This window comes from Pithys albifrons, chromosome 1 (assembly GCF_047495875.1).
Source record: "Pithys albifrons albifrons isolate INPA30051 chromosome 1, PitAlb_v1, whole genome shotgun sequence".
NCBI classification, from domain to species: Eukaryota; Metazoa; Chordata; class Aves; order Passeriformes; family Thamnophilidae; genus Pithys; species Pithys albifrons.
In genome coordinates this window covers 60270108-60295337 of record NC_092458.1, presented here as the reverse complement: position 1 = coordinate 60295337, position 25230 = coordinate 60270108, and the positions used below count along the sequence as shown (strand labels likewise).

The 25230-nt window shown below is 36.3% G+C and overlaps 1 protein-coding gene across 3 annotated transcripts in view; it reads left to right on the top strand.

Moving 5' to 3' along the window:
- The window catches only part of INTS6 (integrator complex subunit 6), a 41959-nt gene that overhangs the window by 15922 nt on the left and 807 nt on the right, over window positions 1-25230 (top strand). For 2 of the 3 annotated variants that reach the window (XM_071551862.1, XM_071551854.1), the window contains 14 exons: window positions 2399-2488; window positions 10113-10296; window positions 11223-11348; window positions 12195-12349; window positions 15142-15294; window positions 15427-15559; window positions 16037-16131; window positions 16531-16641; window positions 18227-18442; window positions 18551-18677; window positions 19931-20073; window positions 20723-20957; window positions 21682-22053; window positions 22490-22583. In XM_071551862.1, coding sequence (XP_071407963.1) covers window positions 2399-2488; window positions 10113-10296; window positions 11223-11348; window positions 12195-12349; window positions 15142-15294; window positions 15427-15559; window positions 16037-16131; window positions 16531-16641; window positions 18227-18442; window positions 18551-18677; window positions 19931-20073; window positions 20723-20957; window positions 21682-22053; window positions 22490-22583 — 2234 coding nt within the window. The remainder of the gene's footprint in view (window positions 1-2398; window positions 2489-10112; window positions 10297-11222; window positions 11349-12194; window positions 12350-15141; window positions 15295-15426; window positions 15560-16036; window positions 16132-16530; window positions 16642-18226; window positions 18443-18550; window positions 18678-19930; window positions 20074-20722; window positions 20958-21681; window positions 22054-22489; window positions 22584-25230) is intronic. The other variant, XM_071551872.1, reaches the window with a different exon arrangement.

Sequence of the window (25230 nt, the reverse complement as noted above, 5' to 3'; positions counted from 1 at the left end):
GTATTTTGAAGAATATGGTCTTCCTAAGATGTGTAAATTCCAAGTGTTTTATTTTAATAGTATGTTTCTAGAGGAAAAGAAACAAAAAGTAATTTATTTACTGTAAAATTAGATTAATTATGTTGAAATAAATTTCTCAGCCAATCATTTGCAGAACTGCTGCAGTTGAGCTAAACAGATTAGTAACTGTAAGTGTTCTGGAACTTAGTTTTGTGAAATTTAGAAAAACATCTGAGTTTTGGGAGCTAATATACATAAGAGGTTGGTTTGACTTTTTTTGACATTTTTGGGGTTTTTTTAGGAATACTTGATAATGGTTTTGTAAGCCTTCATATAGCTCAGGTGGGGAGCAAAGTCAAAAGAGTCAGTGGTGCCTTAAAAAATTAATGACATGGAAATTTTTAGTCAAAAATAGATCTCAGTAATAGCCATTTTAACTGAACTTCTTCCTTGAGGCATTCTAATTGTTTCTGAATATGAGTTGATTCTTAGTATGTTGATTGTCCTTTGTACAGTTAAAATTCTTATGAAATTTATAAAAAGTAGATTGAAGATGAAACCATTTCTCCCTCAAATTGTTTCCTGGGGGATCTCAAGCTTGTTTCCTTCCTTGCAATTTTGTAATCATTCTAAGACTAAACTGGTTAAACTTAAGGCTTAAACTTTAGATGGATAAAATTGAGAAAAAGTATAGTTGAGGAATTAAAAAGTTTTTAAAGATGAGGATATCAAGGTAATAGGGTTGTCAGAGACCAATTTTTTTGTACTTATATTTCAAATGGCACCACAGTATTGACACAAAAAGTATTGCTTATGACAATCTAAATCTAAAATATTTTTATCAAATGTCAATTTATTTTTACATTCATTCAGTAGCAGTACAACAAATACCTTTGTGTTCAGTCTTTGTGAGAGCAATGTTTTCCTCTAGTTAGAAACCCTGTTTTCAAAATTATTATGTAATTTGCTTCCAGCTGATGTTTTTGCGGTTGTGGTAAACTATTAGTTGGCAGAATCATATACTATAACTGTTCATAAGAATTAAATAAGGCTAAATATTCTTAGGAAATTATTTTAATTAAATTGAGTGTGTTTTGAGAGTCCTTAAATTCCTTTGAGTAATTGTTTAAATTGGATTATGAACTAGCTTAGTTTTCATAGGAGATTCTCTTGTTTTAATTTTATTATTTCATGGTTTTTGTAGTGATGGCATATTGTTTTAAAATAAACTAAAGTTTTTCACTAAGGTTTGAAAAAAATACTAAGCAAATAACTTTTTAATTTTTGTTGTAAATTGATCACTGTAAACGTGGTCTTGCCACAGTAATCAAACTGCAGCATACCCTTTACCAAATATATTTGAAATTAAGTAATGTTTCTCTTCTAAACACAATCAGTAGATGATCCTTTATATTTAATGGATTCTAAAAATGGGTTTTAAATGTGTTTTTCTGCAAACCTATTAGTTCTCATATTTTTAGAGTCAATTGTAGCATTCATGAGATTGTCTTTATAAGCAGAACTAGTCTGTGCATGTAGTTATGTTTTTATTTATTTTCTGAAGAAGGAAAATAAGGCCTTGACCTTGACAAGAGAAGGAGAGTAGGACCTACTAAACAAAATAATGTGACTTTTATTCAGTCCATTTTTAACCTGAAGTAGAGTGGAATGTGCTACCTAGTCTTGGAGTTGACATGTGCGTGGATTACTCTGGAGTTCTTTTTGGGAGGAAGAGAGAACTCCTAGAATACTGGCTGTAGGAAAAGGAACTGCCAATAACCAACCAAGTCTTTTTGTTACAGCTGGACTAGTTCAATGTCTTGGCTGGATCACATGAATTCATATGTAAAGTTTATCTATTTTGCAAGTATTTGTTTCTGAAGTAACTGTTGCATGTTTGATTGAACCAGTGTAATCAAAATGTAACTGGTGCTGTTAGTGTTAATACACTCAGAGTATTAGTTCCTAACACAAGGATCATGATTGCAGGATACTATGCTAATACTTTACTCGGACACACAATAATTAAATCACACATAAAGTCAATCTTGCAATAGAGGGAATTAAAAGTACCTGTTTTGAACAGAGTTGCTTTTCTGAACAGCTGCTGGTTTATCAGAATACTGCAGTCCACATTATTCATGAAGTCCTATGTTACTAATTTTTGCTGTGTTTTTGTATGCATTTTTTAAATACATATGTGTTAGATGTCTGGCTTTACTTGGCCTAACTGTAGAAAAGCTCAGAAACCCATTGCATTGTACTGTGTACTTCGTGAGAATAAATACCTCAGGCTTCATAGTTTTGTAGCTGGGTATCAGTGGCCGTTTGACACTGAAGAGAACATTATGAATTTGTTACACCATTTTAAGTGAAACTGCTTTTTTTTCCCCTTTAGGGAAGAAACCCTTTTTTTCTGGAGCCAGCAATAATTATAACAGTTACTGATGGAAGTAAATTAACTACTACCAGTGGAATACAGGAAGAGGTAAGGTCTGACCTCTGTTTACTGTTACATGTACTAAACATGTGTTACCATACTGTTTACAGTTGGAGCATAAATGAATCCTGAGAAGAATGCTCATTAATAGCTTAAACTTGAATGTGTTTTTCTTTTAAGTTGAAGTAATTTATGCAATAGTGCTACAAAAAAACCTGAATAACTTTTTACTTACCTCTTGTGACAGAAACCTGTGATACAACTGTTGGTCTGTTTAGTAGACTGAGCTTGCTCTTTCTATCCAGGATGTTCACGGCTTTTCAAATGTGTTAGCAGAAGAAATTGTTCTCTATAAAGTGTGTGTGTCTTTAATTGGTCTAGATGTAAATTCTTTATGGACCAAGTTAAGGAAGTGATTTCCCAAAGGATTTGGTCGGTAGAGAGTATGTGAAATGTGCTACTTTCATACTGGGTTCTTAAAAATAAATATATAATATATATAATCAAATCAGTAGTCCTTATAATCCAAGATAAGAGCTGAAGAAATGTATTTCAAATTTAATCCGTAGAGCAGTTTAAAATCAAGATCTTATTATACTGGTGTACCCACTTAGACATGTGACAAACTCAGAGCTATACTGATGCACTAAACTATTTTAACTTACTGGCTGCTTTGATTTCTTTCCTTAAAAAGATGGAAGTGGTCACCAGGGATAGGGCTGGTCTGGCCAGCTCAGTGCCTGTTCCATGCAGTAGTAAAAAAATCCCCAACCAAATCAAACAACAACAAATCTGTAAGATCATTCACTTTTCAGGGAAAAGGTTAATGTCCAAAGGTCTGTTTTAAAACTTAAGGGGAAGATTCAGATTTTGCCTGTGCTACACCACATTTGACTGTAGAGGTTAACTTGTCATACGTTGCTGTTTGTTAGTTACTTAAGTTTTTCCTAATAATCTACTATATTGCATTCTTACAGCACTTACAGAAGTTCTGTATGAAAAGTTGTATTTGAGCATTTTTGTAATGTATCTGACTTAGAGGAAGAAAGTTGAATGACCTCAAAATTCTGTGTGGACTACTAACAAATGAGCATAGCCAGTAACTGAAAGGGAATTCCTGGATCCATGATAACAAGTAGGTTATTTGTATAAAAACCTCACTTCCATCCTATTTTTTTTACCCAATAAGCTATTTTCATCTTAATCAGTGAGTGAATGGGTGCAGTCTAAAATGCCAAGTAGAATAGAATAGTGTGACACTTCCAGAGTCTTCTACAACATACAGTGGTGTTAACAGCAGAGTACTGTTTTGGGTAGTCCCCTAATTGTGTAAGTTCCTTCTTGAGGAGAAGCTTTTCCCTACTGTCAGATGACTAACTTGTAAAATCTGACATGGGCATCCTGAAGTGAGGGGCACCAAAGTGCTCAGAAGGTGAAGTAAATGTTGTCTTGGTGGAGTCTTGAGAACTGGATTTCTTCAGCCTTTAGAAGAGAAACCTGTGAGGTATTTATCATTTGCAACAACTTAATGGGACAAGGAGCCTGGCTTTTCTTGGAGGAACACAGGGTTGTGGTGAGGCAACAGCTGCAAATTGTGCCATAGGAAGTTGATTGGATATCAGGAAAAACTCTAACTATGTGGGTGATTGAACACTGCTATAGGTTGTCCTGTAGTTGTGGAGATGGTATAGCTGAGTTGGACAAGACTCTGAGCAGTCAAAAGGCTCCAAACTGTATAGCCTTCCTGTGTCTCTTCTGATACTATGACTGTGTGACATCTCCTTTCATCTTGTTCATTATTCAAAAGGATTTAGATAAGAAAGCTGTATTGGTTGTCAAATGCTCCTGTTCGTATAGCAAGAGTCAGGATTTGATTTTATAACCAGCAAGTGTTTTTTGTCTGCCTGTTCCTTTAAATTTGGGTACAACTTTTTCACCTTACTCTTACAAGAAGACATTTTCCTAGTCAGGCAATCATTTGGTCATACATTCACATCTTTCAGTTGTAACTTATGTTGAGAAACAGGGTTTCCTGGTGACTAATCTGGTAAAGTTAGGCTTGGATTATGAGCAGTGCTGACTGTTAAGTGTGTGCTACACCTGGAGTTCTAGTATCATGATCATGACATTGAGCCAAAGTTGACACATCATTTTGGTGAGTGTTCAGTTATGTTCTAGAAATGCAGAATCTGCTTTAATGATAGTGAACTAAAGATACTTTTTTTGTAAATAAGCTGATGTAAAGGCATTGACTTATGGAGGAATGGCAAGTGACCACTGCTTTTACTTCCTGCAAGAAAAAATGCAAGTTGGATTGTTTTTCCATATGTATGTAGTAGGTGCTTCATACCCAGCAACAGATGCGATTTTTTTGTTTTCTCTTTTGCCATAGGTGTCCTGGCAGGAACATTTTTAACAGTATCAAAGAGCAGTGGAACAAAACATTGAAGAGTACTTCTGTCTTTCAGGGATGATCTTTTGCTTTTGTCACTGTGTGTCCTGTTGGTCAGAATTTTTCTTAATGTAGCTTGTGTCCTTTACAGTTAGCTCTCAAGTTGGGCATGGAGAAATGAACCAGAATTAGTACAGTAACATGACCTTGGAGATATGGAAGTTCATTGCTGCTCTTTGATTCAATAGCAAAGCTTTTCAGTCACTTTCAAATGTCTGTTTTGTTCTTTGGATTTGACTTTGGGGAGGCTTTTCAGAATTGTTGTTGGAAGTGATCATATCCCACTGGCTATAACAACAGTGTTTTTACTTCTTGACTAAGGCAATATATTTTTAGTTCTTTTAAGACATATGTACAAGGGAACCAGCAGAATGTTGGGTTGGGGGGGGCGGTGGTTTTGGTTTTTTCGAAAGCCTGTGAAGCCAGTATGGAAGCTCAAGGCAAGTTTCCTCAAAGCTTTGTCATTCAGTTGAACATTTGTGTTCTTGCCCATGAAATCTGTTTATCGCCATGGGAACACTTGTCATTTGCCCTAACGTGAAGCAGTCAAGCTTAAACCCTGGTTCAGAACTCTTGCTGAATTCTTCAGATGTCCTTTTCCTTTGTAGATTTTAATATGGATTTTGCAGATAAAGAGCTTTACCTGTTCAGTACTGCTTTGTCTCATGTGTGCAATGCCTCAGATTGAAGACAGACATTATACAGTCTGTGCAATTACCTTCACTTGCAGAAGTTAATGTTTTCAGTTCTGTCCCTTCTGGCATTGCTTTCTGATGCACCAGTGCTGATATTCTGAAGAGTACCAGAATCAGTTCTACATTCAGCATGGCTTGTTGACCAGGTTCTTCCCTGGACATATCCCACTCATAACTTGAGAGCATGGGCTCATACTGTTGGGAGACTATCTTTAATTAGTTGTTCTCATGCTTTGGATTCCTTATGGAGTGGCTTTCACTTCTGGCCTGATCTCTCAAATCGGGTCTTGGCCCTTTCTTGGTCTTTCCTTTAACAAGTGTTTAATTGCTTGAAGGGATTTCTCTTATTATGAAAAAACATCATGCTTTTTCAGTTTTCCACCTGCTGAGCTATGTTCCACTTGTCCTCATTCTATATACCTTCTGTTTTAATAGGAAGCATTAAACTCCTGTTTCTAAGACTAAAACTGGGTTATTGACCTATTGATACATTCTGATAAATGATTATGCAAGCAAAAAGCATAGCAGTGCTGCTTGGTTTCTCTATGTTGCCATTCTTATGATCATCCAGTTATAAGAGACTCCCAGCTGAGGCTCGTGCATCCCTGTTGTAACAATGGCAACAAGTGGCAAGATCCTGCTTACTTTCAGGAATAGTCAGGAACTGTAAGTGTTCCATTGTATTTTAAATTGTAGTTCCTTCAGTTAGACATCTAGACTTACATTATATTCGCCACACTTGCAGTTTTTATGTTCCCATTCTTTCTTGTCCTTATTCCCATTAGCAGTGGTCTGGGGGTTTGCAGCATTTGGCTTAGCTCCAAAGCTCTTGATGTGTGTGTTTTTGATGTGTAACCATCAGCTCAGTGAGCACTTGCTGATGGTTAATGCTTGCACTGGAATGGCCAAGTATATCCATGATGTTGACATGGTGTGTCAGTTGACCTTGGTGTCTTTTTATGTTATCTCTTTTGGGAGAACAATTTATGGCTTTCTATCTGTGTTACAACTGCATGGAAGAAGATGGGAAAACATAATGTTGATGACTGTAAGTAGAGTTTCTCAGTTTATCAAGAGCTGGTTTTCTTAGTTGGACTTGAGTAGAGTTAACCATCCTTAGTCCTTAAGTCCTGTAAGAGTGAAATACTGCATTTGCTTGGAATATTAGATATGTCTTGTCTTTTTATGGGTAACAGAAAAGCAAGGAAAGTTACTTGCGGATGGATTATTTTTTAAAGTTATTTTTAGATGCAAAAAGAGAAGTTGATTGTACAGATATTTTTATTCAGTGCCTGATGTGTAACAACCTTTTATGAGATTTCTCAAGATGGTGCTGCCCATAATTACTGGGTACTAAAGCTTTAAGCAGTGCTAGTGCTGCCTGTTCTATTGTACAGTTCCATATGTGCAGCCACTGCCAGAAGATCATTACTGTCTCCAGTTTACCAACTACCATACCAGTGGATAGTGCTCTAAAATGCTTATGTCTCTTTTTTGTTTTTTGGATTTTAGACTCTGCTGCTTCTTGTGATTGCATGAATGTAGACAGAAACAAGAACTGAGAATAAACAAAAGACCTGCTCACCAATAACTGATTTCTATAAGATCTCTTCAGTACAGTGTTGCCCTCTAGCCCCTCTTGGTTCTCGAATATTTTAGTGGTTGTGAAGGCAGGGAGAGGGGCATAAGGCACACACTGCTATCTTATGGTAGCGTTGTGGTACTTGGAAATGATGGTAGGGTTTGTGTATGCTCCTACAAACTAATGTTGAGACTAAACAGCTGGTTTCTTGTACTAAGCTGAGAGGACACTTGTATGTGACTGTACATAGACAACATATCGAAGACCAGTGCTGGTAAATAACCTCCCGTTAAATAGTTCAGTCTGCCTTTTTCTCAACAGCCAGTATGAAGGACAAAGAGGAAAATGTGTGTGTGCCTTCATAGTGAAATATGCATGGGGAAAGAAGGGAAATGCAAGATACAGAATTCTAGGCTCATCTTATTTTCTGCTAGGTATGCAGTTGCTATGGTAATACAGTACCAGTTTAAAAGTAAAGGTAACTGAAGGTAAGAAGACCCAAGTCATTCATGTCTGTGGAGAAAGGTGGTTTGAATCTGTAACTTTGCTGGTGTAAATGTTAAATAAAAGATGTTAAACTTAACTGGAATTAAATTGTGGGAAAGAAAGTGAGGGCATTTGACTGACTGGATGCTGATTTCTTTGCATGGTGTCTTACAGTCTGAAAAGAATTCTGATAGCAATATGTACATAATGCAGTGGCCTGCTCCTGAGTTTGGTTTAACCAGCTGTATAACCAGCTGAGCCAAAGAAACCTTTCATAGGTTGAGATAAACTGAACTCAGGATAGTGTTGGTGCAAGATCCAGTGGGATACTTTATATATATATCTAGAGAGAGAAAACTTATGTTTGTGTAAACATATGTTGCCTGAAGCAAAACAATGCTGTTACATAGGTATGTTTTGCAAATCAAATATATTCCTCAGAGCCAGTAAATCTATTCAGTCAGATCTAAGCAGGACACTTTGAATGGCATTCCTTGATAGCCCCAAGTGAGGACGGTAGGGTGCTTGCAATTGAGTCTTTTTACAGTCAGGAATCCAGGCTGTTCACTAAGAATGCAGCTATTCTTTTAACTGAGCTTCCTTTCTCAGGCAGTCTTTGCTGTCCCTTGTTTGAAAAGGGAAAAGACATGCATGTCAATCAATAATAAACAGGTACATCTTTAAGTTCCCTTGACCAGTTTCATGTGAGACATTTGGGGAAAATAGTTCTGTTCACATGTACTCTGTGCTTGCATAAGGAAAAACAGAAGTTCAGGAGGAATCATCAGGTGTGCTGAAAAGTCCAAAATATTCTGATTCTTGGCCACATGTTATGAGTAAATTTGCCATGTTTTTTCTTAGCCTTGAGATGGAGAAACAGTTTATTGATACAAACATGAAGATGTGTATTTTCCCCAGTAGGATATGCTTGCAATTATGTAAATAGAAATAGATGAGGTGACTGGTTTGGAAATCAGGTTTAAGGCTTTCAAACCATCTCTTAAAAATAAACAAACAAAAAACCTTGTTTTAACGGCTTACTGTAAATTCTCTAACTCCTATTAATTAAAAATGGAGTCTTATGTGAACTTGCATCAAGTTTTGGAACAGACTAGTAATTTCTTGCTAACATTGAGCTGAGGTTGAGAATTGGGATTTTTGAATGTTGTATGAGAATGTTTGAGGAGGCGTTCAGTTTGCTTCAGCATTTGGGCTTAATCTTTGTATTTGTCATGGTAATGGCACTGTCTGCATCACTTGAGTCATTGCTTTGGGAATTTTTTTATTTCCCCTTTATGGCTGCAGTGCTCCAGGTGAAATGAGAATTTTACTTGTGCTGACAGTGGTATCATCAGCCAGGGATCCATTGAATGTTCTGAAACTTGTAACTGCTACAAGTTTAGATTATCTGTTCAGGGCTTCTGCAGATGAATGTTTGGATAAGATTTTTTCCCACTAATCTCTGTGCAAGGTGTCTGGATACAAGAGGATCTTCTGAATGCCTTGTGCTGTCCCTTAAAAGCTAACACATGTTTTCTTGTCTCAGTTAACTAGGTATATACATGCTGCTATTCCTGGGAAGTTTAGATGTTCTGTTACTCTCTGGCTGTTAGTGATTAATAAATAATGTCCTGACCGTTGCTGTATTTTTACTGCAGCATGTTTGAAGTCTGACACTTAAATCTCTTTACTGTCTTTTCTGTGAATTAAAGCAAAAAAAATGCTCTTACGTATTGAGTGTCTTCAATATTTTGAACTAAAACTTTCGTAGTTTTTCCCAGATAGAGGCAACACAACACATAGCAAACAACTCTTGCGTGTATGGGTAGCAATGGTTACTGTTAGCTATTACCTAAAAATGAGAACTAATTTTGCATTTTAGTGTTGATTTTAATTTTAACATCTGCTATTCACTTAAAGCACAGACCTGAGTTTAGTTTTGGGATATACCCAAATTATGTAAAATCTCTGCTTTCTGATTCTGTAATGTAATTACCACTTCAGTTCACTTGAAGCTGAGTTATTTGGAGTAGGTAATCTTGGGAGCTACCCCCAAGCTATATTATTTCTGGAGGTCTCTTAGATTAACACTTGAATTGAGGAAAATACTGAGCTGAGGATGGGCATTTTCTACAGAAAATTGAACAAAAACACTGCAGTGAAGCAGCTTTTACTACTGAAATTCTAAAGAAAATGTTCTATTGCTTCTGAAGTTTAGATAAGTTTTTAAAAGTGGTTATCACTTGATTTGTGACTTTGAACATTATGTATCGTATTGCTTTGAAATGTTTGAAATTTTAGTTAAATGATGGGTGTCGCTTGTCAGGTACAGTACCTGAATAAAATTATAAATGTGTGGAGAGATGTGTGCTTAGAGAATGAATTGCCATTCTTATGTAACCTGAATTTTTGTTTATTTTTGAAGCTATGCATTCATAGATTTAAATTCCTTTTCAGCTCCATTTACCTCTCAATTCCCCTTTACCTGGAAGTGAATTGACTAAGGAACCCTTTCGATGGGATCAGAGGTTGTTTGCTTTGGTTCTTCGTTTGCCTGGTATTACAGCACCAGAGTCGGAGCAGATGACAGGGGTACCAGTAGATGATTCTGCAATCACACCTATGTGTGAAGTCACAGGAGGTGAGTGCCCTGAGTTCTTTTGATAATTTTCAAATGTAAATGAATTCAGTTTAGTTCAATTAATCATTGTGGTTCCTTGTCATGGGATAAGTATTTCTAAGTTCTTACAGTACATGTAAAAACTCTCAAGACTGATACTGTGAAACTAAAGATACTGCATTAGAGGTATAGGCAATTTAATACAAGCTGTTTTGGAAGTATGAATCTACTTTCTTTGGGAATTTTTTTGAAGAGAAAACTTTCTGCTGTACTGAGGTATTGCAGTTAGAAATTGTAGTAGAGTCTGTTCTGCAGTTTAGCTAAATTCCTGACATACTCCAATCTAAAGAAGTCAAAATGAAGGAAGTGTGTGGGATTGTTTAGGGTTTTTTGCCCTCCAGAGCGTGCAGAATGTGATGCAGAATTTATGTGATGCAGTACTTGTAGTAGTACTGCAGAATTGATACTTTTCTGTCATAAATCATATTCTTAATCTCCTGGAAATTAATTCCAAATCAGACTTGCACGTTGATTTTTGTCACACTTTAAAAATACAATGATTCTTCTGATGCAACAGAAGGGTTGTGATAGAGAGCAAACAAAGGGATCTGAAAAAGTATTCCACTGCTTTGACTGTAGGTTGTTCTAACAGTGTTTTGACTGAAATTCGAGGACAGTTGTGTCTGTCACAAGGGGGCGCCCATTTTCTGTGAATGCAACCGGGAATTTGAGTTAAAGGTCTAAAATCCAAACCTTTCTGATGAGGTACTTGTTGCTGCTTCACTAGGCTGCCATGTTGCTTAAACAAGGAGGGAGTATTCAGGAGAAGCTTTAAATCACTGATCCATACGTAAATTAGTGTGTGCTGGTTGAATAGTTTTAAATGATCCAAGTTACTATATGGGCAGAAACACTAAACAGCCTTCACCTTAACTGTGTTGTTCTAGGTCGATCATATTGTGTGTGCTCTCCAAGAATGCTGAATCAGTGTCTTGAATCGTTGGTGCAAAAAGTGCAAAGTGGAGTGGTAATAAATTTTGAAAAAGCTGGACCGGATCCCTCACCAATTGATGGTACTTGACATTTTTACACTGTGGTATCCAGTAATAGGGATGACTCTGAATATAATTTAGTGAACTTAGTGTAACAGTTGCCAAGACAAAAGGGCAAGTATTGCAATTTAAAAGACATTACTACAAAAATAACCTACTAGTTCTGAAATTCTCTTGTGTTTTGAAATACTGGCTGTAGTTCCTAGACCCATCTACATTTGGTCATATGACTCAGCTAGTATTAAGTGCAGTTACTCATGTCAGTCATAGTTTAATGGGTTCATGGGTTTTAAACTGTGGTTTTCAACCAGCTAGAAATGTGAATAACTTTTGGAAGGGCTGTGGGTTTATATGCTTATCCTCTTACATTCAATGTGGTAAAGTGGCTGCATTAAGAGTTAAAATACTAAATTCAACTGAGCCATGTTACCTTCTCATTCTAAATGACTTAGCTAGGTTCCTCTTCAGATGTTACTGGGAAGTGTTTGTGGTATTTTTTAGATCTTATTTTGCTACAATAAAAAGTTAGTCCAGCAGCATTAGCCATGTATATCACTTTTTTAATGCATGGATTTGAAAGTTATCTGTTAATAACAGTGAAGGAGAATGGAACTGATTATTTTGAAGTGCTCCATGATAATTGGCTTTCTCAGCTATGATCCTGTAAACATTCAGTGCTTATTTGGTTTCTCAGTCTTGTGTTTTTGCAAAATGCTTACTGGCAACTATCTGCTATTCTTAGAAATAATATTAACTACAGAAGAGCTTCCCTGGGAATACAGTTCTTTAACTCTTCACAGAAGTTGTTAAATACTCTTCTTGAGTTTTAAGACTGTTTTGATTCATAAAGCCTTTTTTCTTCTCTAGATGGGCAGGTGGAGATATCTAGACCCTTTGGACCTCAACCGTGGCACAGCTGTCACAAACTTATTTATGTCAGACCAAATCCTAAAACTGGGGTTCCTATAGGTCATTGGCCTGTTCCTGAATCCTTTTGGCCAGATCAAAATTCTCCAACACTGGTATGTACTGAAGATAAAGCAAAGGGCTTGTGCATGTGGGAATATTCTAGAATTTCCTATTCACTGATGTGTTTAAAATCTTGAGTAACATATTTCATTTTAGCAACAGTAAAAGCAGTGTGACCCAAGAAGGAATGACACATGTAAACATGTGTTGTGATTATCTCTTACAAATTACTGATGAGCAAATAATACTCTGGGACTTGTTTTTAGTTACCTTGAAGCATTAGGAAACTGCTTGAGACAGACTGGTTTGTTGGCCAAGTACATGCATGTAGTGTTACCCCTTGAACCCTGTTAAATATGTAATGGTGGCACTGTGGTAAAACCCTATGGAATTCTATTGCCTTGTAGATGGTATTAATAAAAGATAGTATGATCTTCCCAGTTTGAATCCTTGTGATAGTTCTGCTTTCATTCTAGAAAGTGAATATAATTCAATCTGCTGTAGTGCAGTGTAACTGTAGCTTCAATTTACCAAGTTCAGAGAACGTTGTTTTTTTAATTACTGCCCACAGAATTAATTTATTTGTTCTTTTTCATAAAGGAATGCATGCCCCCTGCTTTTTGGTCTGAGAACTAATCATTAGTATATTCTGGCATATTTTTTATTTCTGCTAATATTTGAAAATCATTCAAGTGGAAATACTGTGGTTGTGCAATTGTTACCTCTATTTCATGATGGTTTTTCTGAATTTTGTTCCTTTGAGCTTAAATGGATGTGCTGACTAGCACACTCACTGAACTTCTCAAAACTTTTATCTCTTCTGGTTGAAAAACGTATGAAATCCTTTAAAATACAGGAGTGATACAAGATTTTAGTCATATTTACAGGTTTGATATTGCTGACATCTGTCTTCTGTCATTGAAGGATGTGGATGCACTTATGAACAAAAGAGCAAACTAGCATATATGAATAAAAGTAAACCTCATATAGTTATTAAAAAGACAATTGTGCATGTGATATTTAAAACCTGTTCTATAGGAAAACTGTTCTGTGTACTTGTTATTGCTGTCAATGGCGTATCTGCCTCCATTTGCTGCAAAGTCAGTACAGTTTGTCTGCAGATCTTGATTAAGATTGATAAAATAGATCTTGCCAAGTGAAGAATTGTTGAACTAAATTTTCTGAAAACATGGGGTTAACTTACCCAAATGGCAGGATAATTTTTTTCTGTTGTAGCTGTATAGCTCTCATAACTCCATAAAGCAGTGTCAGATAAATTGCTGCTGCCATCAGTTAGAATTCTGCATTGAACTTTCCTCATGCAGTGTTGGGGAGCCAAGTTTGCTGATAGTGTTTCAAGACATATTTCTGTACTGTTCTAAAAACAGAGTTAAAATGTAGCATATATTGCAATCAATGTATATGTATATAGCATATCTTGTCTACCTAAGAGTCTTTTCCTCCCTGTTGCCTGATCCACGGTGGAGTTGTCTGAAACAGTTCTATCCCAAAAACTGTTCAGTGTCCTGTAGCTAATGGCACTGTCAAGCCTTACTTAAATGTATATGGAAGTCTGCCAATAATTATGTTGGCATATCAACATGTAAATGGCCGCTCGATGCGCTCTGAAGTAAAAATAGTTCTGTCCAGCAAAGGATTGATGGACTTCTCAAGTCTTAGTATTCAATTTCTTTTGCAGCCTTTTTATTCCTACTATAACTGCTTTGTGGCTTGGTCAAAAATTCCACCATAGTTATTTATTAGCCATGTTCTTTGAAGAGAATTGCAGTTCCTTCAGTTGGTTGGCCCTGCTGTTTTGTGTGCAGTTGGCTAGCACACCTTCCTCGGAGTGGAGACACTCAAGGCAAGACCAGCTCTCTTGGCAAATGGTGTTTGGGTGGCTCATTCCGAAATGAGGAAGCTAGAGATTATAGAAGTAGAACCTTACTTTCAAGGTGAAGTTATAGGAAGGTCCAAGAAACCCTGTGTTTCCCTAGTTCATCTTATGCATTTGTTAGTTATCTTTCTGTAAAGAATAAATGGAAGGAGACTTCCCGGTTGAGGTCTTGTCCAGATTCTAGTGGCCTTGAAGGAGGCTCAGGGTAAGTATAAGAGCTTCAGTTCCTCTCTTGCAAGCCCTGCAGTGGAAGGTGTAAAACTCCAATTTTCATCACACTAAAAATTGGCTTTGCCTGTCAGCAGAAGAAGTTTCAAGTAAGTTGCTAACTTACAGTTGGAACTTGAGGCACAAAGGCCTTTTTTCTGATTAATAAGAAGATGAAAATCCAAACATTGAAATTCCTTGAATTAAAATAATTTTTTCTCAGGCCTAGCTAAAATATGAATTCTTTCAAAGGTTTTTTCTGCGTTCTTGCTGCTCTTGATCTTTATAGTTCAGTTTGATTTTTGTAACTGTTAAATTTCCCAAGAAGGAAAGGTGCTGGGTGAAGTCAGCAAATGCAAAATTACAGCACTTGCTTCTGTGGGGAATGAAAATGGACATGCTCTAGAGTAGCACTGAGGAATTTTTTTTTGGCCCCACTTGGACTTCCATTTGAAAAAATTTTTGTGTAAATGCAAGACGTCTTAGTTGTGTATTGCTCTCGACTTGCGTAGTAAAAGAATTTTCATTTATTTAGAAAATAAGATTCCTTCTTATTTTAAGATAATGCTAATATTGTGAAGTAATGGCTTAGATCTCATTAACAATAAATACGAATCCTGTATTGAATAGGTTCCTTAAATACATTTTGTTCTCAAAGAAGCTGCATTTATTTAGTTGTCATGGTACAATTGCCTTTTAATTGCTGTGCAGACTTATTAACAGTGGAATGCTTGTGTTTAGCCACCTCGCACATCGCATCCTGTGGTGAAATTTTCCTGTACTGACTGTGAACCAATGGTCATTGACAAACTGCCTTTTGATAAATATGAATTAGAACCTTCACCACTGACCCAGTTTATCCTGGAAAGAAAATCTCCGCAGACCTGCTGGCAGGTAAGTAGAGTGCATGCTGAATTGAAGCCTTTTATAGAATGCTGTCTTTCCTAGACTTTATTCTATAATGAAAACAGGATGTAAAATTTCATAACAATGTATTTACAAACAATGTAACGTGTTTTCTTGCAGGTATATGTGAGCAATAGCGCAAAATACAGTGAACTTGGTCATCCTTTTGGTTACCTGAAAGCAAGTACAGCACTGAACTGTGTGAATTTATTTGTGATGCCTTACAATTATCCAGTCCTCCTTCCACTGCTAGGTAAATACCACTTCATACAAATTGTTGTGTGGTAGGCAATTCAAATATTGATGTCATCCAAGTAGATTACTACAATTAGTGCAGGTATTCATCACACACCTGTAGAAATGTAGACTCAGTAACTTGTTTCACTTGTCTTCAGTTGGCTGACCTTCATGACTCACTCTAAGATTTACTTAATTATGTTTTTCAGATATGTTTTGGTCTTGCTTTCAGTGTTTTAGGAGCCATTTTTCCTAGTCTATGGTCTCCATTCCAATTCATTTTGATATATTATCATGTTCCATCTTGTGGCTGTGGTGTTAAACTTGTGTATGTGTTTTGTTGTGTATATATATTAAAGGTGTTAATTGAAGTATTGAGGAACTTGCGTTTCTTCAAGAGTTTCTTTTACTAGAATCTTCTTTTTAGGAGAAAAAGATTAATGCTGTCTAAACATGCCTTTCATTTTGTCTCTCTACTTTTTATAACCATTAGATGACTTGTTTAAAGTACACAAGGCAAAGCCTACACTGAAATGGCGTCAGTCATTTGAAAGCTATTTGAAGACAATGCCTCCTTATTATCTTGGGGTAAGTTGACTTACAGTATTAAAATTTCTATTTTAGTTTTCTTTCCACTATGGATGTAACATCTATTTCAAGTAAAATATGTATTAATTCAAGAGAATAGTTAAACTTCATACATAGTGATACTGTTTTCACTGGAGTCCTATGGGAGGCTTGAGACCTGAATGTTACGAAAATGTCACATGGTTGTAATACACTGTGGCTTGTATATAAGTCATGTCTGTGTTAATAATTGATTCTGTATCAATGGAACTGTGTTTTAAAATAACAAAAAACACTGCTCTGATGAGAGTATTTGTTCTTTTCTAACTCTGAGAACCTCAGGTTCTATTTGAAATGGATACAGTCAGTTGAAGTATGTCTAAAGTTAAATGTGACCATACAATATATTCCATGTTTCAGCCTTTGAAGAAAGCTGTGAGAATGATGGGAGCACCAAACCTTATAGCTGACAATGTGGAATATGGACTTAGTTACAGTGTCATTTCATATCTCAAAAAGTTGAGTCAGCAGGTAATGTTGAAGCAAAAGAACAGTGAAAACTTATTCTAATATCAGGATAATCTTAAAATACTCAAGTTCAGTGACTTTCAAGGAAAAAAAGAGCAGAAAGCTCAAGTTAATACCTTCCCATAAACAATTAGCAGAAAATAATTTTGGTCTTCTGAGCTGCAGGAAAACATAACATTTAAATAGAGGCTTTATAAGCTGGACTATAAAGATAAATACAGAAATACAAATTGAGATTTTTTTTTCGTTTAAGGAGCAATTTTATTTGTACAGACAGTAACATACTTTAGTCCAAAAGAAAACATTTGTTGTACCTTAGATATTAAAGATGTTCTAGCTTTTTTTTTCCAGAAAGTAGATATTTTCACTTTGTGCATCTGAATCAGTGTTCTTTCTTTGGCTTGTAACATGAAATGGAAAGTGTTCAGTAAATAACTGACATAATCCAGAATCTCAAATGAGGATACAGATATAGAAGTGATAAGTGACCATTGAAATTGTTGGCTATGTTTAGAATAGTGCCCGTATCTTTGACTAGTCTCCTGCACCAACTAAAGCATTTCTGCCCTGCTACCACCACTTTTATTCAATTTTGCATGTTAAGCTTTCTGTTCAAATAATCAAATAAGTAGGCTTGAAACTTCAAGGAACAGTAGTTGTACTGTAACTTGTAACTTAGCTAATGAGTTTTTATGGATCAGCTTTTTCTTAAAACATTAAGGAAGCAAATGTCTTGGACTTTACAGCATATCCTGTTAAATGAGCCACATTGCTCAGAATTCTGTGAACTGATGTCTCAACCTAGACATCTTTGACTCCTCTAAAATGTGATCATGTGCACTGCAAGTTGTACTTAAAGCTTTTCAAACTTCTGAAAGGCCCTGCCAGTAGAGTCACTATTCTCAATAAATACATATTCCAATTTCGAGTAGTCTATAAATTTATGTGAGATTGGAAAAACAAAATTGGCTGATGTATTAATAAATTCCTTTTGTCTTTGTTCCATTGTATTTTGCCCCGAAGCTGGCATTTATGAACAAGCTTATTTTAGTACAAATCTAATGTAATATTGAGGGTTATGTCTGTCTAGTAAACAGAATTGGGTATTACCATGTATTTCATTTTCATTAATATTATGAGTATTTGTATTAGCTTTTAAAAAGTTGGTACCATTGGATGACTGATCCCAACTATAGCTGTGGGAGAATCAGTCTTGTGAGACTGCTTTCTACAGTAACAGCTGAACACTATACGAGTACAGAGAGATTTATAGAGAATTACTAGTCAAATTATGGCATTTTATGAAAATAAAAGCATTGCATGCATATTGGTGCTTAGATACCATAATGGGCAGCAGAGGAGAAATATGCAGAAGACGTAGGCACAAACTGTTCACTATATTTAAAATTGTAGCAAGCATTAAGTGGTTATATATTAAGCACTCCTTAAGCACTCATCCTGGTTATGGTGGTCATAGTGTGTTAGCACATTGTTGAATCTTGTAGGTAGGAATTTAAAATGAATAAGTCTGAATAATCCTTTTAAGAGCATATTGTCAATTTTATTTATTTATTTATTTCAAATTAAGGCCAAAATAGAGTCCGATAGAGTCATTGGCTCTGTAGGCAAAAAGGTAGCGCAAGAGACTGGAATTAAGGTCAGAAGCAGATCACACAACCTGTCTATGGCACATAGGAACGATTTTCAACATCTGCTACAGGGGATTACTGGGGAAATTCCTCATAGACCTCTAGACCTCAATATGAAGGAGTATGCTGGGTTCCAAATAGCTTTGCTGAATAAGGTAAGCACCACTGTGTGTAATGTTGTTATTTTCAATATACTTCCATTGAAATGCTAGATACTGTTTTTTCCATGACATTAATTGGGACTTCATTTACTGGAACCATAGGATTTGAAACCTCAGACTTTTAGAAATGCTTATGACATACCCAGAAGAAATCTTTTGGATCAATTAACACGAATGAGGTCTAATTTACTGAAGAGTACTCGCAAGTTCCTGAAAGGACAAGATGAAGGTTAGATAAGTTTGTTCTGTCTACCTGTGATATGATTATTACTAAAAAAATAATGTGAAAAGTAGTGCAGTTCTTTAAAACTTGGTCGATGTCTGCCATTAGACTGCATGGTTTCTTAGGTACTTTTTCCTTAAATAGCTTGTTGGAGGAAAAAATGGCAGGGATAGAGAAGATTGCAGATTCACTGGTCTGTCCTTTGGTCTATACAAGGAGACCTAGGCTTTTGCAGAAGATTTTTTGTTCACTGTTTTTTTCCTAACTTTCATGGATGTATAGGATAGAAAAAAAATCACAGGGCAGTTCTGAATGTTATGTCTTCTCTCCATATAAGTGGATTGTGAGCAGTGGAAAAGTTAAGCTAGATGACTGGGTGTTGCCAGTGTGATCCTTTTGCCTGTTAGGCTGAAGCAAATAGTTCAGTAGTCTCCTAATTTATTTCTTTACCTTTTCCCTGTGTCTTCTGGCACTGCTTTGTGGCATCTATCAGAAGATGAAACAAGTGGAGAAGATAAAAAGGACAGTGCAAATGAAATCATATATTAGTCCTGACACTTCTTAGCTCAGATGAACATCTGTGCATTTCGCAATACATCACCACTTTGTCAGAGGAGTTGTTCTTTGAAGAGAGGGCTAAGCTACATAACTCAAGTTAGTTTGGGTTTTGTTCCTGCTATTACTTCTAGTGCATGTTTTTCTAGATCAAGGCTTTTCAACTCTAAAGGCATAACAAGTTTAGAATCAAGTCCTATCGATATTAAAGAATTTGGTGGTTACAGTGGTCAGAAGTCATCCTTGCTTTGGGAAAATGCTAGTCTTGACAATTAAATTTTCGTTAGCTGAAACTGGGCAGTTATGTCAAACCTGTGTGCAGCATGGCATTACTACCTTGCATTAATGTATCTTTTGTTTGTAGTAATGTTTTAGTTGTGATTTGTTCCCAGTCTATTTTTTCACCCAATGCCCTGTTGAAAAGTTACAGGACAGATTGGAAAACTAACATCCATGCATGACAATTATTGCTTATTTCCTGTCATAATGATAAATCCTCAGGACATGTACTGATTCATTTAAGCAGGTCTCCTGCAGCCAAAATAGTATTATAAATACCAGTTAGACAAGAAAAATGTTGTGCTTTGCATACCTGTTTTGTTAATGCATTTGATGAAAGTATGAAAACTGAGGTGTGAAGTGGGTATAGACTGGATTTTTATAAGGTGGGCAGTACTATATATTAACAAATCCTGTCATGATAGATCAAGTTCACAGTGTACCTATATCACAAATGGGAAACTACCAGGAGTATCTGAAACAAATACCTTCTCCACTCCGAGAACTTGATCCTGATCAACCACGAAGGCTTCATACATTTGGCAATCCATTCAAATTGGACAAAAAGGTGATCTTTCTGTAAAGCTTTTTAAAAAATATGCTGTTGTGTGTGTGCTGCTGCTTGCATTGCTCTTTGAACAGTTTGCTGGAGAAACCCTTACAAGTATTTGTAAAAGTGCTGCTTACAAGAAAGCATTTCAGATGTTTTTTCATCAATAGTATTGTATGGAGAGCAGTCTTTATTAGAAAACCAGTGTCAGGCCTCTAAATTCTATAATAAATGACATGCATTTCACTCTGTAGTATGGCTAATAACCTAATCATGTTTCCCTTACCAAGGCACCACCATGAAAAGCCTCCCAGACTTCAGGAGTCTGGACTGTCCCTTCTTTCCGGATCTTTCTTAGAGTTGACAAAACCGACTATGTAATTTAGAGCTCTTGTATTAAATGCATGGGTCACTTTGCAATTACTGAAAAGGAAGTTTGATGGCCCACTGTCTCACTTGGCAGACTGTTGGATAGGGGCCATAAGCACATTGATTTAGTCTTGGAGGGTTTTAGTTGACATTTTAGTATTCCAAACATAATGACATGTTGTATATAGATGCCTTTATACATATTGAATGTTATCAGAATATGAAAGCATTAATTGTACTTTGTATTGTGTAGTTCTGGTATAAAGTTTAAGAATCCTTCCTGTTAAATTAATTACAGGGAATGATGATAGATGAAGCAGATGAATTTGTATCAGGACCTCAGAATAAACACAAAAGACCTGGAGAACCAAATATGCAAGGGATTCCGAAAAGACGACGTTGTATGTCCCCCCTGCTCAGAGGTCGACCACAGACTCCTCCGGTTGTGAATAACCACATTGGAGGGAAAGGGCCACCAACACCAATTGCACAAGCACAGCCTGACCTTGTTAAACCTATTGCTATTCACAAAAGTAAGTGAATCTTCATCTTCAGAGTTTGCTGTTTAACTTGTGCAAAAAACTTGTTTGTGTAAAAGTAGTGCTGGCTGGTTTGTCAAATATGGCAATTTTATCCCCCGTTTTTGAAAAAGAATATTTAAGTGTGTATCTGAGGTTAATGACAAAGGGTTCATATGGTCCTTCAGACAGCAGTCTTTGTGTGAATTCAAGAGTATAAACAATGCATTTCCTTTACTAAAGGAGGAGATAATGTAAACAGAGAGAAGGGTGTGTTCTTTGAAAATTCAGATGCTCCATAAGTATCACAGCATGAAGTTATTTTGGATTTTGCTCTACTGCAGTGAAATTGCTTCCCTTAGTGAGGAGTTGAGGTGCTGTGTAACAGTCTTGCTCACTGTTTAGTACTAAAGTAAACTTGGTAAGTTTGATTTAATGGGGAAAGACACAATGTCATAAAAAGCACATTTTACAGGTGTTTTTTCTTTTGTTAGTAACTTATGTAGTAATTTCCATTTTTATATGAAGAATATACCTGTGATTTTAAAAGCCACTGATTGCCAGGAGATATGGTGGTGGGCTCAATATTATAACCCACAAACAGGTTTTCTTATGCTTGGTGTGTACAGCAGACTATACAAGCTGGAGCATAGTTTTAAAAGTCTAATATTGGTCTGATTCATTGACTTCTGTCAAATGATAAAGAATGTGAAACTGGCAAGTATAATCTTTTTTTCAGCATCAGAAGCAAATAATGAAGTTGCAATTTATGATGTCATTGAGAATCATGTTACAGACTCACTTTCACCAGATGTTTTCCCAAATACTGTGGATTCAGAGTTTTCACTGTCTTCTTTGCCATTCAATTCGTTGGATCAACCAGCAGCTCATACAGATGATGCAGGCCATGAACACTTAGGGAATAATTTGAACGTTGATGGATTTTTGGAGAATCATGAGGAATCGGGTAGTAGAGAACAAAGTACAGAAGAGAACCTGTCAGTGTCTTCACCCAGCAAAGGAAAAAAACCAGTTCATTTCAGAAGTTCCAGAGAGATTAATATAGAGCTAAGAGCACAAATTATGAAAGAGATCAGAAAACCAGGAAGGAGTAAGTATACAAAATATCTTTCAAATTATTGGCATGAGAATTAAGCAAAGAATTTATATTAGATTGCTACTTAAAAATATACTGAACCATGACACTGATGCATAAAATCAGTGAAAATTTTTGAAGCTGAAAAAATAAATTTAAAACCTCTGATGAAAACTTCATGTATGAGTGATTAAAACATTGTGATACTTATCAGTGTTCATGAAAGTCATGGTTTTTATTTCATCAGTATTAGAATTAACTTTTTTGGTGTTCCAGTAATATCCTAAATTGCAATACCCTGTTTTTTAATGTTTTCATTAAACAGTATGTCAGTGGTACAGTTGATAGGCCATACAGCCTCTAAAAGCATACAAAAAACTGAATGTTTGTTGCATTTCACTCAGGTCTATTACCACAGCTAACTGATTTTTTTCTTCTTTTTACCTTTAAGAATATGAAAGAATCTTCTTTTTACTGAAACATGTGCAAGGAAGCTTACAAACCCGACTGATATTTTTACAAGATATTATTAAGGAAGCTTCGAGGTAGGTAACTGAATTGTATTAATCTCGTAAAACTGCACTGTGTAGTATCATACCTAACTGCTTGACCACCATGCAGTTACTTGCTTAAAAACAATGCTTTGCACTGCAAGTAAGTAATTCCCTAAGAAGAAACAGAAATGCTTAATTAAGCTTCTTGAGGTATTGGCACCAGGGTTACCATTTTTACCCTCAGGTTTTGTCTTAATGTTAGTAACTGTAACTGTCAAGTCACCATAAATGTAGATGGATAATGGGACAGAAAGAGAAGGTAACTTCAAACAAAAAAAAATTTCAGATTTCAAAGTCCAGGTATTAGTTTACTGCAAATTTAAAAACCTGATGGAGCTGTATATTACTGTGAATTAGGCTTTCAGAAAGAGTTGAAATTCATTCTGCATCTGCTCAGAATCTTGTCCTAAAAATAGTTTTGATATTCAGGTATGCTCTGTAAAGATAAGTCTTTACTCTTCAGACATAATTTCATTCAGAGATATTATAGGTCCTGTCTGAGACTTTGGAAATGGAGGAAGCTTTTCACTAGAGAAGAGACTTGCTGAAGATTTAAACCCTGGGTTGTTGATCTGGATAGAAACTGTTCTGTACAGTATCCTTAAGACTGTCCATACTTAACCTTCTACATCTTTACGAAAAGAAAAGAAATGAGAAAAATATTGGAACCAATAACATTTGAGTTACAGGGAATTAGTAATTCCAGCACCTTGCTTGGATCATAAATATAGCTAACTTTTTCCTCTATTCTGTTTTTGCAGCAGTCAGCTTTTTTCATGTGGCATTATTGAACAAATTTTATGGTCAAAATACATAGTATTTTTTTATTAAAACCACTCTGAGTTCTAGGTACCCCAGATGTTGAACATCCATACAGATCCTCTAGCCTTCTATTGCCAGATCAGTGGGGCATGTGAATTTACACAGATCATGCTCTTTTTTAATAGCAACAGTGACTTATGGTGCTTTTGCTTGATTCATATATTGCCTGTCAGAGTTGTTCCGTAGTTTGTAGGTTATACCTGCTTCCACACCAAAACAATAGTGTTGCTCTTGGAGTTAGTGGCAGCCTTTAGTGGGGTTAGAATATTTGTGTCTATAAAATTAGGCTTTTAAGATCACCTCTAACTCTCATTTCTTTTGCACACCCTCCTTATTCTACCTGTCTTGAGTTCATGCTTCCTCCAAAATTTGGTAGTGATTGTGTTGCTGTTGGATGTATGAGAATTAAATCTTGTCTCCTACCATAACCTTCTTTATCTACTGGTGGAAAGGGCTGGCGATTCTGTTCCTGTTGACTGTTGCTAAAGTTCCAATTTTTATTGGTTTGAGTGTAGGAACAGTTTAACCTCCCTCCTCTTCTCTCCTGGGTTAGATTTTTGTAGTGTGTTCAGTTTATCCACCTGGACAACATTCCCTATAAGCCCTTTGCAGTTCTCTGCCCCTTCTCTTATCCAAGCAAGCTACCCCATTTAACCCAGGTTCCCTGCTCCCTGCAAAAAACATCTCTAGGCCCTCCAAAGTTTTCAAGATATTTGTGTTTTTAACTGATAGTTGACTTTCCAATGCTATGGAATGCAATGCAAATTTGGAATGCCTCCTTTCTTTGCTGCTCCAAGGAGCTCTGTCTCTGAACACAGGCTTAGAAAAGCTCTTGATCACTTCAGCAATGAAGTGTATTTGAGTCCCCATTCAATTCTGGAGGTTAATCTGCCATAGTTGTAAGGGAAGAGGAAGATTTATAAAACAATACACAGCTTTCAGCTCCTTTTGGAAGCTGAATGTCCCTCAGTTCCTCTTTTGACAGCAGAAAAGCTATCATTTTTGAGAGGCAATGAGGAAGAATGGAGGGGAAGTGGTACTTGAAGTGTGATGTGCCTTTGGGGTACTGAGGAAAACTCTAAGAAGGATAGGTAAGGGACCAGAGTGTGGGTATTCAGTGACAGAGTGGTTGGGAATGGGAGATTGTTTTCCCCATAGTCAAGCTGGGATTGTGGAGAGGTCTGTGATCAGTAAATTAGGGCAGATACCATGACTCTGTGAGCCAAGGACATCAACCAGGATGCCTGACTGGAAGCTAGAGGCTTTTGCTGGGATTTAGTGAGGTCGTAGGACTGAATTTGGTGTATAGTTCAAAATGTTTTCATTGCTGCTTATGGGTACCAAAGCACCAGTCAGAAATGGCTTGTCAGAGACTCAGATGTCACAAGAGGCAGAGCTATCTGGAAACAGCAAGAAGTTTTACTTGCTGATGCAGGGGTGTGAGCAAAGGTGACAGAATGGCCTGCTGCTCAAATTTATGCAACTGCTATGAAGTAAAACTGTAGAGACTCCACATGTATGGATTATGCCAGTATTTTTCTTTAATTTCTTTCTCAAAATTTTAATTTATAATTTTTGTCAGGAAATCTGCTCTGCACTGTGTAATGGGTGTTCCTTCACCACTACCAACTTAATTTTTGTGAATGTATCATGAAGGCATGCAAGTAATTCCTAAGAGCTATTGCCAGCTTTAGGATTACAGTTCTTTTGATGTATATTTTACTTCTCTATTTCAGAACTACTTCTGGAAACAGCAAACACTTAACTCTTTTTCCTGGATTTATAAGGGCTAAGTGATGTTCAGCCATGTGCTAGA